This window comes from Ursus maritimus, unplaced genomic scaffold (assembly GCF_017311325.1).
Source record: "Ursus maritimus isolate PB19 unplaced genomic scaffold, ASM1731132v1 scaffold_24, whole genome shotgun sequence".
NCBI lineage: Eukaryota > Metazoa > Chordata > Mammalia > Carnivora > Ursidae > Ursus > Ursus maritimus.
In genome coordinates, this window is record NW_024424897.1 from 43,975,821 (window position 1) to 43,988,572 (window position 12,752).

Consider the following 12,752-nt stretch of genomic DNA (forward strand, 5'->3'; position numbering starts at 1 on the left):
TTGGCAAACACATATTGCTTTATTTAGTGTTTCTCTGGATTGCAGAAGTGTCAGCAGTGGGCTGAGACCCCCCCAGGAGGGCAGAGGCAGTTGGGCAGCCCCCAGGCCCTGTGGGGAGGTTGGGGGGAAGCAGCAAAAAGAGGTGATACCTCCACAGCTCCTCCCAAGGCCAGCCTCCTCCCCGGGCTCCCAGCACAGGGAGGGGGTCAGGAACCAGGAAAGGCCCTAATACCTTGAATTGGGGCCAAAGTGTATAGACAAGGTGTTTGTCGTCCTGAGGCGTAGACGCAGGCAGGAGTGCTTCTCCCACCTGTTGGCCCCCAAGGGTGACTGCTGGTTAGGGAGCCACATGCACCCTTAAGACATGAGCCTGTCCCTGGGAGAGGCAGTGAGGTGTGCTGAAGACAGGGCTGCAGTCCCTGGTTTTGCCCCAACCTGCTAGACGAAGGGCAAGTCCCTTCTCCTCGTGGGCCTCTGTCTCCTGTTCTGTCACACCAGGAAGCTGACTGGATGATCTCTGTGTCTTGCAAATTCTGTGGTCTAAAACTCCTTCCCCCACTCCAGGACATCCTCAGGCTGGGATGATGATTTTGAAAGGGTATTTTTAAGGCAGGAGGAAGGGGGGCAGGCAAAGGTGGTCTCAGCCCCCAGGGGGATGTCGGAGTGAGCAGCGAAGGGTACAGGTGGGCGGACAGGCAGACAGACAGAAAGGTGCCGAGGGAATGAGGAGGAGAGGGTGGCCTGGGCAGGAAAGAGGGCACCAGGGCCCAGACCGCCCAACCTCTCAGCTACATTCCCTGCCCTGCTAGAGTCAGGGAAAACACATCCAGTGTGTCTTGGGGTGGGAAAATGGCTTTTTTAAAAAATAGTTTCTTATAAAGCATCAAAAAATCTCAGAGAAAACCTCAGCAAAAGTTCCTTTCTCTCGAATATTTGGCATTGGCAGTGGGGCTGGCATGGCTGCCTCTGGCCCCGGCTTTCCTATTGCTGTGGCCCGGCCTGGCCCCCATCTGGGGCAGCTCCCTGGCTCCCGCTGCTCCCTCAAGAGAGGGGTGAGCAAAAGGCAGGAATTTGTCGGTGGGCTTCGAGGTGTCCCTGGGTCCCTGTCTAGAAGCTCGAGTCTTTGGTAAGTGGGAAGGGAAGGGGGGAGAAGCAAAGCATTGGGAGGTGGGAGGGGGTCCAGTGGGCGCCTTCATCACCGAGAGTTCAGCCGTGGGGCCACCTGTGGGGACAGAGAGAGAACCCCAGGTGGTGAGTAGGGAGTGAACAGAGGGGCTCTGGGTGCTTGTCTTCATGGAGGAGACACATGCAGTGCTGATTTGAGGGGTGGGGGCCTGGTGACCTCGGTCCCGGAGACTGACCCAACTCCCACAGGATTCCCCGCCCTGCCAGTGGGCCTTGCCTCTAGCACCGCCCCGAACGCCCCTAGGCCTCCCCACCTCCCCCATGCTGCCAACTTTACGACTGTCGGCACTGTGGGGCCTCAAGTGGCCCTGCTCTCTGTGCCTCAACGGGCAATGGGATGAAAGAGGTGGTTTGATGCCCCCGGGATGGTGATACGTGGATGAGGGGCCCGGGCTCTGCCAAGCCGCCAAGGAAGCGTGCCCCCCCCCCAGCTCACCCTAGCCCTGGGGCTATTGGTAGAGAGGCAGACTGTCACCTGCTGGCACCACTCACCACAGCCAGGTGCCCGTTCTTGGCCTTGGTGATGAGCAGTTCTGAGCCAGGTGTGAAGTCGATAATACCATCCCTGCCGGGGCCCCCCGCGAACGTGATGCTGGAAGGGAGGGGTGTGTGAGGGCCGCCTGTGGGCGCACGCGTGGCCCCTCCGCACTCCCAACCGCCTCACCTGCCCGGGTTGATGTTGATGTTGTTCACGCGGTCTGCGCTGAGGGCGGTCTTGGTCAGTGTCTCAATCACGTGGTCACTCTGCAGCACCACGTCTCCCTGGGGGCCGGGAGGGGGAGGGGTCAGGCCCTGCCCGATCTACAGAACCCACCTCTGCCTGCCTCCCGGGCCCCGAAGGAGTACCTTCTGCTTGTTGTCCTCCCGCTGCACGTGCAGCACGAAGAGGCTGTCGCTCAGGCTGCTGACAGAGATCCCTGGGGGGAAGGGCAGAGGTTAGGGGTCAAGGGTCAGAGTCCGGGCCCTCCCTAAGCAACCACGGGCTCCGGCTCACCGGTCAGGTTGGCGTAGTCGATCCTCTGCTTGACTTTGGCGTCCTCAACGATGACCACGGCGCTGGGCGTCAGCAGCAGCTGCCGGGAGCGGGCTTTGTAGCCCTTGCGGTCATATTTCACTACGGGCACGGCGTACTGCGGATGGGAGGCGGGGCGGGGGTCAGCGGAGGGGCTGAGGGGGCTCCAGGGCGACCCGGCATCCTCTCTCCAGGCGCCAGGCCCCTGCTCAAGCCCTCAGGCTGCAGAACTGTCGTCTCACCTGGATGGGCTCAGAGCCGAGGGCCTGCAGCACTTTGGGGCTGATCTCATCTGCACCTGCAACCCGGATGGGGGAGCGGGAAGTCAGAGGAGGGAGAGGGGACTAAGTCGGACGGTGCTGGAAGGTCGGAGCACTGGAAGTCAGGGGCTCACCAAGCCGTGTGCTGATGAAGAGCCTGGGGACACTCTGGGGGTAATTGTCCTTCTTGCCCCTGAAGATCTCACTAGCCACGGCTTTTTGCTGCAGCTGAGGAGAAGGAGGGAGGTGGGGGGAGCTATTAGAAAGGGTGGGAACCATCATGGGGGCAGGAAGGGGCAGGCCAGCCTCAGGAACTGAGACAGCCTCTTGCCCTCTCCCTGGCCCCCAGCACCAGAGGCTAAGCCCTGCCATGCACACTCCTGTTGACCCCTCCTCTGCTTTGCCCCATCCCGACTGACAAGGGAGAGGGCTTCCCAGAAGGGTCATGACGGCATTGTCAGGGGCCATGCTCGACTTTGGCGCTAAGTCCCCCATCAGGCCCTGGGGCCCCTGATATTCAGCTCCTGCTTGGCATCTTGAAGCTGGCGACTGCTGATACTCGAAACTACCGCAGGTCATCTGAGCTGATGGGCCCTTTAGCGTCACCCCACACTGAACTGGCAAACACGAGGCACATCGGTCACCGACGTCCATCTCTGGAACCGTGGCGATCACTACCAATGGATCAGACTAAACCTGTGGTCTTTTCAACACAGGGCTCTGGGGGGCCTCTACCAGTCCAGTGGAGCTGGCCTAGAGAGCCAATCCTATTTGCCACCCCAAATCCATTCCGGCCTTGCTTCCATACACGAGGCCAAATAGGGCCCGGCATCCGTCTGAGGTCACGCTGCCTGCCCAGGGCTCAAGTGCTCCTCCCTGGCCACCCTCCGAGCGGTGCCCGCGGCCTTCCTGCCCCCCCCCCAGCTGGTCCACGCCTGGCTCCTCGCTCCCCACACCTGCTGCTTCCACTCGGGGCTGATGCCGCGGCAGTACTTCCACACCATGTTCTTCACGCACAGTTCCCGCAGAAGCTCCGAGGCCTGAGGGGCACAGCGAGGTCAGGGCACCTGCACAGCCCGGCGCGCTTCCCTCTGAAGACAGCTGGCGCGTGCTCACTGCAGGGCCTCTGCCGAAGCGACACCCCCATGACCTGGACAACCCTTGCGTTCCTGAGTCCCTTCTCTCAAAAGAACTCGTTCTCCATGGCCCAGCTCCAATCCCCCCGCCTTGGGGAGCCCTCCAGATTCTTCTCTGGCCACAAGATTATTAGCCCCCCCCACCCCACTGATCACTTTCACGGTCCCTAGGTCAGCGGGGAAGGTCACAGACTTCACGCAGGGCAGGCGGTGGTGTGGGCCAGGAAGTGTCCAAGACATTCCGGGGCAGATGCCGCCTCAGGTTGAGCAAAAAAGAGGTGCGCACGTGGTCCAGGAAGAAGGCATTCTCAGGGCAACGGGGTGCATGGCGCAGGATGAATCCGCGGATGAGCCTGGGGGGGGCCCAACAGGGGTGGCAGTGAGAAGCCTGGCGACGCCCGCCCCGCGCCCTTCTCTGTGCCACCGCCTTGTGCTGCCCCCGGTGCTCACCGCCGGATGGTCTGCGCGGCCCACTTTCTCTTGGCTGCCTTCCTCCGGCCCAGGGTTCCCCGCCACCACGACTGGATGCAGATGGCTGTGGAGACCACAGACGGCTGACCTTGATCTCGCCACGGTGGCCCACCCTAGCCCCAGACCCCGCCCCTTCTGAAGACCCCTGGGCCCCCCGAACCTGATCGCTTCACCCGCAGAAATTTCTGCCGCCAGTGGAAGCCCCTCCAGGCGGCCTGGATCTTCGTGGCTGTGGTGGGGAAAGAAAGTCAATTGGCCAGAGCCCAGGGGAACCAGCTGGGGGCCTGGCACTGCCAGAGCTCCCGGAGTGGCATGAGTGAGGGAGTGGCCCAAGGAGCTGCTGAGCGAGAGGGTAGATAAGCGAAGGGAGAATAGTGAAGGAGAGAGGGAGGGAGCAAAGGAATGCGTGAGCGTGCTGAGAGTTTGCACCCAGGGGCAGGGCTGGAGCTGGTAAGGAGGGGAGCTGAGTGTGGGTGAGGCGGCCTTCCTGGAGAAAAGGCCCAAATGCGGTGATTCCTCTCCGCTCCCCAGAACAGACCCCACTGGGACGGGAAAGGTGGGGCCTCTCTCTCACCCAGGCTCTGCCGCCGGACCTCCAGGGCATCCTCTGTGGCAAACAGGGTCTTGGGGAAGCGGATGAAGATCTTGGTCCTGAGAGGGCAGCAGTGATCAGCCCATGCTTGCCACCCCCGTGGCCCCCAAACACTGGGTACAGGTAGGCACCACTCACCTGCCCATCTTGTACTCTTCTGGCTTGTAGCCCAGGTGCCTGACCAGCACAGCCACCCCGTCCTGGGGCCGTCCTGCCCATGTGGGCCATGTCTCTGGGCACAGTGACTTGTATCTGGGGACAGGAGGAGCAGAGATGTACCCAGTCCCCGCTCCGACAAGTGCCCTCCTCTGGGGGCCCAAACCAGCTTTCCTGGGCACCTGCTGGTAGTCCCACTCACTTGCAGCTCATGAAAACCTGGGGAGGTCACTCTGTCACCATGCCCATTTAAAAGAGGAGGAAACTGATGTATCCTCATCTGCTTAAGGCCACAGGGCTAGAAAGTAGCCAGGATGGAATTCACACCTGATTGACTCCCCAGCCCCTAACTCAGACTCACCACAATGCTACTGTATCTTTTCCGAGCTGATTAGAAACTCTGTCCTCTGCCTAGGTTTTACCATCACCTCTGGTGACAAACATGTGGATGCCTGCCTATGGATCCCTATAACCAGGTGCTCTATGAGGGCAGGGCTGGAAGTGGGTGGGGGGGGAGCTGATGTTCTGTCCATCTAGTTTGATATCAGGTCTCCAGGCTGGCATGCGTCCCACGGCAGCTCCGAAGCTCAGTGTCTTAGTCTCTGACATGGGCTTGTCTCCTCTCTCAGGATCTAGAAGGTTCCTAGCCTCCTACCCCCTTTCCCTGGCGCTGAGCCAGGCCATGCCCCCACCTCTGCAGGAAAGCTTCATATTTGCGGCGATAGGCAAAGCCGGCTCTGCGCACGCGCAGGTTCTCCATCAACCCCAGGTACTTCACCTGGTGCCGGATCAGCACTTCGTCAAAGCGGCCTGCGGCAGGGGTAATGGGGTGGTCAGCGGCCCCTCACCGATGGATGGCCCTTTGCCTCCGCAGGGGAGACCCAGCCCTCGCAGGCCTACGGGGTGGGAGGGGCCTACCGGGCTGTTTGGCGTCGTTGGGCTTGATGCAGCGGACGTAGGCGGGCTCCTTGGACTTGAGGATCTCCACCAGCTGCAGGAGGCTCATCTTGAACTGAGTGGCAACCTGACCAGCCAAGGTGAAGGCAAGGTTGGATGAGGCTGCGGAGCCCTGCGGCTGCCCCTCACTGGGGCAGAGCTGCTGAACCCTGCGGAGGCCGCTTCCTGGAGCAGAGCAGCGCCAATTCCCACAGCTACCCTGTGCCCTGCTTCTTTCTTCCTTCTGCCTCCCCTCGATCACCGTAGAGGAAGGGGCCAGACTGGGCTAGAGCCATCAACTTAGGAACCTCACTCGCATCTAAAAACGCTGCTCAGGGGCGCCTGGCTGGCTCAGTCAGTGGAGCACAGGACTCTGGATCTCAGGGTTGTGGGTTTGAGCCCCAAGTTGGGTGTAGAGATTACTTAAAATTTAAAAAAAATCTTAAAAAAATAAAAACCCCGCTCAGGTCTCTCCACAACCCCAATTCTACACTTCACTTTGATGCCCATTCTTTCTCTTTCTAGAATTTCAAGGCCACATTCCTTAACAATGCATCCTACTTCTATGCATTCAACCATTATCTCTGCACACTGCTCAGCAGGACCTTCAAGGGTATCAGGACTGTGAGAGAAGCAGACTTCTCAACAGACTTGCAATCCCACTAATGACAGAGGTGTATGCCTGGGGGTTCTAACGGCATCAAGAAAGGGCAACTGATCCAGTCTGCAGAGTAGGGGGCATCAGGAAAGGCCGTCTGGAAATGATCATTGGGCTGAGATTTAAAGGATAAGTAGGAAATAGCCAGAAGGAAGAGAAGACCGGAAGGTATTCTGGCAGAGGGACAGTCTGTGCAAAAGCCTGATGTACCCAGGGAGCTAAAAGCAGTGCAAGGACCCAGGTGAGGAGTCAACAAGATAGGATTAAAGAGGCGGGCAGAGGCAGTATCATGACAGGTCTGGAGAGTCCCATTAGGGGGACTGACTTATCCTGAGGGAAAGAGGGAGCCAGTGAGGAATCTGGAGTGAGGGAAGAGCAGGCACAGATCTGCATTCTGGAATATCGCTAAGCAGGTATGTGGAGGGTGGGCAGCAAGGGCAGCTAGGAAGCCAGGAGAGCAGGGAGAGCTCTTTGGCTCAGAGCACTGAAATGGAGCAGAGGTTATGGGGAAGGGCCGATGGGAAGGAGTTGAGAAGTACTCAGGCAGTGGAAACTGGCAAGAGCCAGCAGTTGTGTGGATGAGGGAGACGGGGGAGACTGAAGAGTCACGGAGGTTGCCCAGGTTTCTGGGCTGTGGGACTGGGGAGGCTGATCCTCGTCTTGAGTGAGGGACACAGAAGGAACAGGCCCGTGGCACTGTGCCGTCAGGGGCCCACTTTAGACCAGCGGAGGCCAGGTTGCCTGGGAGCCACTGGAGATCAGTGGATACATGAACCCGCAGCCGCTGGAGAGGCCCAGACAGTGGTGCCCGCGTCCTCCCAGCATGGCAGGATGTGAGGTACGCAGCAGAGAGCAGGGGTCTGGGGAGTCAGACGCTGGCCAACCACGGTCTCCACGCCTTCCCTGCCGGCGTGTCTCAGCCTGCAGCACTCCAGCTAACACCTCCGACACAGCATCTCCTCCCGGGCCCTGGGCCCTCCTCCTGCCACGCCCACAGCCACACCTCTGCCCCAGCTCACTGCAGCTCTGCCAGCATCTGGCACCGCGGGCCACACCTGCCCTTCGCAGCAGCTCTCCTCGATGATGTCACTCTCCTGTAGCTCTCCCGGTGTTTTCGGGGCTCTGTTTGTCTGTGCTAGGCCTCTCGCTGCCTACAGTGCCCTCCCACAGGTCCCTCTGACAAGCACCTACTCCGTTCCAAGTTATCTCAGATGCTTCCTCTTCTAGGAAGGCTTTTCGGACCGCACCCCCACTCAGGCAATTTGCTGTCCCCTAGTCTAAGCTTCCAAAGCGCCCTGTGTACCTTGCTATGAGAGCGCCTATTCATCTTGGCATCCTAAATGCCTCATAACGTCTGATCCAAACGTCTGCCGAGTGGGTGAATGCACACAAGTGCCCACGCACAAACAAGTTCCCACAAGGACTCAGGTGTGCACGTGTGGGCCTACACTCAGGGCCAGGCGTGCTCATGGAAGCGCACAGACGCACCCACGGGCAGCCGCCTCGATGCAGACAGAGGTGTTCCAGTGAACACCAGCTCCCGTGCATGCCGCCAGCTCCTGGCTCACGTAGGCACGCATTCACACACACACACACACACACACACACACACACGTGCACACACACATAGCCCTCAGGTCCCACAGCCTCTCCACACCGTCTCTGGCCGCTTCTTGTCACTGAGTTCACTCCGGTCGAAGCATTGGCTCATGATGGGATTTTCCGAGCTGCACATGGTCTGTGAGGGCAGAGCAAGGGTCAGGGTCAGGGCACAGGGGCAGGCAGGACAGATTCCTAGGGCGGGGGTCAGTCGGTGTCCAGACCCCAATCCCTCTCCCCAGTCTTCCTCACCTCCTTCAGGTTCCGGAACAGAAGGTCATTGTTTTTATCCAGAAACCCTGGGAGAAGGGAGCAGACACGAAGTGAGGGAGAACCCCTCTCCCTGCCCACTGGAGGGACCCAGCTCCAGGATCCTCACCAGTCACACTGTAGGTCACCTCTCCAGCGTAGTGCAGAAGGCGGAATTCCCCACGGTCCAGAGATTTCCTGGTCCGTTGGTCAGCCAGCTTGTGCCTAGGGAAGGAAAGGAAGCTACAGATTGCTGGCCTGGGCCACGCCTCTACCTGCGGAAGAGGCTCGAGAGAGGAACCAGGCGTCCGGGAAGGAGTAGGTATGCCCCGGGCCAAGCCACAACCCTCTGTACCAGTTGGGAGACAGGGTAGAGCCATTAGCCTCCCTGCACAGAGACGGTCATGGAGGCTTGGGGAGGCATATGGCCTTGCCCGGGGTCACACGGGGCCAGGACCAGGCCCCAGGCCTCCGCACTGCTGGGGCTCGCTGGGCAGAGGGCTGAGCACTGCCCACTACATTTTAAGAATGGAATCTACCAGACGCCTGGGTGGCTCAGTCGGTTAAGTGTCTGCCTTCAGTTCAGGTCACGATCCCAGGGTCCTGGGATTGAGCCCCACATCGGATTCCCTGCTCAGCGGGGAGTCCGCTTCTCCCTCTGCCTGCCTCTCCCCCTGTTTGTGCGCTCTCTCTCTCTGATAAATAACTAAAATCTTAAAAAAAAAAAAAAAAAAAAGAACGGAATCTGCCCCCAAAGATTACTTAAATCTTAAGCATGTTTCTATCCTTTAACCCATTTTCTGCTTTTAAGGACTATTCCAAGCCACAAACCAGAGATACAGGCAGGGATTTAAGGCACAAAGATGTTGTGGCAGCCTTGTTACCCAGCAGAAACCTGGAGGCTGGCCAGGGTCCCCCAGAGGCTGGGGGAGAGCCATGGAGTATCTGTGAGTTAGAGCCATTGGAGGAAGTGTTTTGAGGAAATTTTTCTGTTTGATGATACAGGAAAATACTCAGGATATAACATGATCCTGAACCTTATACACAATAAGTTCTCAGCTATAAAAAAAAACCAAACAAACATATAGAAAAAGGCAGGAAGGAAATGCCTCAAATTGTTAACAGCGATGACCTCTGGGTGACAGGATAACCAGTGGCTTTTGCACACATTCCAACTTTTCTCTAATGAGCAACATTATTTTTGCAATCAGAAAAAGGGTTTTAAACTACGATTAAGCAACATATGCTCAGGGCTTTGGCATTCAACAGCTCCAGCCCCAGGTCCGAGCTCTGCAGCTTCCGAAGGACGTGATAACCTTGGGCAAATGGCTTCACCTCTCGGAGCCTCAGTAAAGCGGAGAAAACACCACGAACACCTCCTTACAGGGTTACTTCGGGTTAGAGGAGGTGAGAGGAAGAAAAGAAGCAGGACAGAGCTGGGGCAGAGGGGGTTGCTTCTTTTCTTCCCCTCCCCACTTTGGGGGATTCCTTAAAGAAAAACCACCTTCCTTCCAAATAGGGAAACTAAAACATCTTAGCAAGTTTCATTCTCAAACAAGAATAAAGCGGGAGCCCTGGTCCTCTCAGCTTCTTACTGTGTGGGTGCGCCAGCCGTGGCTTTGAGCGCCCGTCCTCAACTTACACCTCCCCTGGTCATCTGCTTGGGGCTGGTGGTTTACGACTGTAGGGGAATCTCGTGCTTCACAGGCTCTGCCCCCAGCAAGCCCTTGTCCCTACGCTGCACTGCCACCCCGCTTACGTCAGGAAGTGCGGATGGTGCTTGATTGTGTCCTCCAACTTCTCCAGGAAGGTCAGATCCGTGGCCTCCCCAGGGCGCAGACATTCCTCATCCTGGGGGGTGTGGCAGAGGGTGAGGGATGTATCAGGGAAGGAGCTGGAGAGCACAGGGGACTCAGGGGCATCGTGCCAGGAAGCACAGACACAGGGCACCGGGCACAGCACAGGGAGCCTCCCACAGATAGCTTCCAGACCAGGCCGGCGCCTCACTTCACCCTCCACACACAGCCCTGCCCTGTCCTGGCTCAACACCACACTCGGGCCCTCCGTGGACATGCCTAAGAGAACAGGGAAGGGAGTCACATCCTCCCACCCAGCCTCCCGCGTGAGGCCTTGGAGGAGCAGAGGACTCACCAAAATGGAGATGATGCCCTTGAACTTCTCCTCCACCAGGTCACAGATGATCTTATTGTTGAAATACTGGACAGGCTCCCACTGAGGGGCAAAAGGGAAGGAAGGCATCATCGTGGGGTCCTAGCACCTCTTCTAGGAGACCCCAATGCCTGGCTTCCTCCAGGGTATGTGCAGGGACACCTGCAGGCTCGCACGCACCGCGATGCCCTCGGCCTCGTACTCCTCCTGTTCCGACTGGAGGGTGAGCTCGATGAAGAGCTGTTGCAGCTTCTCGTTGCAGTAATTGATGCAGAACTGCTCGAAGCTGCGGGGGAACAGAAGAGCTCACAGCGGGTCAAGGGGACACAGGACCAGGAGTGGGGGAGGGGTGGACAGCACGAGGCCTCTGAGCAGCCGAGGGTAGACACACAGAACAGGACCGGAGGTGGCCAGGGGCACCGTCAGGAACAGAGGCAGGGGGAAGAGGGGAGGGACCAGGACGGGGTGGGGAGCAGAGAGAGAGGCAGGGGAAAGGGGTGCTGACCTATTATGCTGAAATACTTCAAAGCCATAAATGTCCAGAAGCCCAAGGACTGTGGTGCTTCGCCAGCTGGGGCTCTCAGCATCCTAGGGCCAAGAGCAGGGGTCCCTGGTGTTTAACGGCTCCCAGCCCCAGGCCTCCCTGCTGCTTCGGAGGCGGCCCCGGCCAAGCCCTCACCTTGGAGGCCAGCGACCTGTTGATCTTCCTGACCAGCCAGGTGAAAGTGCGACTGTACACGGCCTTGGCGAGAGCGTCTCGCGCGTACGCGGCCTGCTCCAGGTTCAGCGGGCTCAGGAGCTGCCGGCCAAGGTGAGACAGGAGAGGGATGCCGCGGACCCCTTTCCATCCCCCTCCTCTATGCGCTCAGGCTGGACACCAGAAAACCACGACCCCTCTGTCCTCCCGGCTCCTGGTGAGCCTGGCGGGTGGGGGACACCAAGGGAGGCCACGGTGGCCCTATCAGAGGGAAGCTGGCATCGGGACAAGAGGCCTCATTCCCGGAGGCGGGAGTCTCGGAAGAGGCCCTGGAACACCTGCACCCTCCACCCCCCAGCCCTGAGACAAAGGCCTGGCCTCACCTCTTCTCCCTTGGCGATAATCTTCCTGTGTGTCAGGGCTTCCCGCAATGTGGAGCCTTCCACGCCCAGCAGCTGCCAAGGGAGGGGGTGGGCACGGTGAGAGCAAACTCCCCCTCTCCCGCCCTGCTCTGCCCTCGCCGGCTCCTCAGCCCACTCACCCTGGTCAGATACTTGAGCTGATTCTCGGTGGTGACCTGGGCATTGCTCTCCTCGTCGGCAGCGAAGTGGATGTTGCCCAAATGCAGGACGCTGGCCACGATACTGAGCAGGTCCTGGGCGAACGGGGGACGGGGATGGGGGGGGTGTCACGGGAGCTGCAGAGGGCCCGCGAGGGCCCCCAGGGCACAGTCAGGGGCAGCGGAGTGTCTGAGAGCAGCAGGGGGCTGTCAGAGTGGACTGAGATTTTCAGGGTGAAGAGGGAGGAGAGGGAGGGTCCCTGGCACGGGTCTCACCTCGACTTCGTCCTCAGTGAAGTCGATGACTGTCAGAGCCTTCCTGACCACCTTCCAGTCACTCTTGTCGTTGATGGAGGAGACTTTGGCGCACTGGCCCTGGGGGAAGGCAGGGGGGGTTACGCCCGGAGCTGCACCCCGGGGGGCGGCGGCCCTGCCCGCGGGCTCCCTACCTTCACCAGGTACAGGTAGCTCTGCGGGTTCCGTTCCAGGCCCAGCCTGCGCAGCAGCTCCTCCTCGCCGCCTTCCAGCAGCTGGTAGAAGACGTGGAAGTTCCTCTCCCCGTGGTTCTGGTGCACCACCCGGGACTTCTCCAGCAGGTAACTCAGGATGTGGCCGCCCACAGGCGCACCCTGTGGCCAGGGCAGGACGGGCGCTGTTCAGGGGGCCTGGGAATGGGCCCCAGCTTCCCCTCTGTCCTCGGCACTCCTGGCCTCTAATTCCAGCGCTGCCACTAGCTGTGTGGACTCAGGCGAGTCACCCCCTCTAGCCTCGGTGTCCTCATCTGAGAAATGAGGCCATGCGGCCCCATCGACCTGGCCGCTGCCCTCGGCTGTCCGACGGGTGGGCGGCTCCCGCCAGCGGGCCCGGAACTGAACTCCTGGTGTCCCCCTCCTCAGACTCGCCCCTCTTCTCATCTTGGCCGCTGGTCACTCTGCCCCTCTAGGGCTGCAGGCCAAGACGTTTGCTGTCCTCTGGGAAGCCTTTTTCTCCCTAATCCCATGTCTGTCACACAGCCAATCCTGTTGCCGTCACCCCCAACACAGCCAGAGCCTCCACTACCGCCACACTGGTCT

At 59.6% G+C, this 12,752-nt stretch overlaps 1 protein-coding gene across 2 annotated transcripts in view; it reads right to left on the reverse strand.

Annotated features, from left to right (window-relative positions):
* The window catches only part of MYO1C (myosin IC), a 24,167-nt gene continuing 11,415 nt past the window's right edge, over positions 1-12,752 (reverse strand). For both annotated transcript variants that reach the window (XM_040641123.1, XM_040641124.1), the window contains exons 6-32: positions 12,129-12,308; positions 11,956-12,054; positions 11,662-11,775; positions 11,504-11,575; positions 11,103-11,222; positions 10,929-11,011; positions 10,604-10,709; positions 10,406-10,486; positions 10,014-10,105; positions 8,385-8,479; positions 8,258-8,304; positions 8,064-8,144; positions 5,731-5,836; positions 5,505-5,622; positions 4,795-4,908; positions 4,639-4,715; positions 4,225-4,293; positions 4,044-4,128; positions 3,787-3,946; positions 3,414-3,497; positions 2,592-2,685; positions 2,440-2,495; positions 2,180-2,315; positions 2,032-2,102; positions 1,850-1,947; positions 1,678-1,777; positions 1-1,222 (exon numbers count right to left, since the gene is read on the reverse strand). In XM_040641123.1, coding sequence (XP_040497057.1) covers positions 1,196-1,222; positions 1,678-1,777; positions 1,850-1,947; positions 2,032-2,102; positions 2,180-2,315; positions 2,440-2,495; positions 2,592-2,685; positions 3,414-3,497; positions 3,787-3,946; positions 4,044-4,128; positions 4,225-4,293; positions 4,639-4,715; positions 4,795-4,908; positions 5,505-5,622; positions 5,731-5,836; positions 8,064-8,144; positions 8,258-8,304; positions 8,385-8,479; positions 10,014-10,105; positions 10,406-10,486; positions 10,604-10,709; positions 10,929-11,011; positions 11,103-11,222; positions 11,504-11,575; positions 11,662-11,775; positions 11,956-12,054; positions 12,129-12,308 — 2,565 coding nt within the window. In that variant the 3' untranslated portion in view covers positions 1-1,195. The remainder of the gene's footprint in view (positions 1,223-1,677; positions 1,778-1,849; positions 1,948-2,031; positions 2,103-2,179; positions 2,316-2,439; positions 2,496-2,591; positions 2,686-3,413; positions 3,498-3,786; positions 3,947-4,043; positions 4,129-4,224; positions 4,294-4,638; positions 4,716-4,794; positions 4,909-5,504; positions 5,623-5,730; positions 5,837-8,063; positions 8,145-8,257; positions 8,305-8,384; positions 8,480-10,013; positions 10,106-10,405; positions 10,487-10,603; positions 10,710-10,928; positions 11,012-11,102; positions 11,223-11,503; positions 11,576-11,661; positions 11,776-11,955; positions 12,055-12,128; positions 12,309-12,752) is intronic.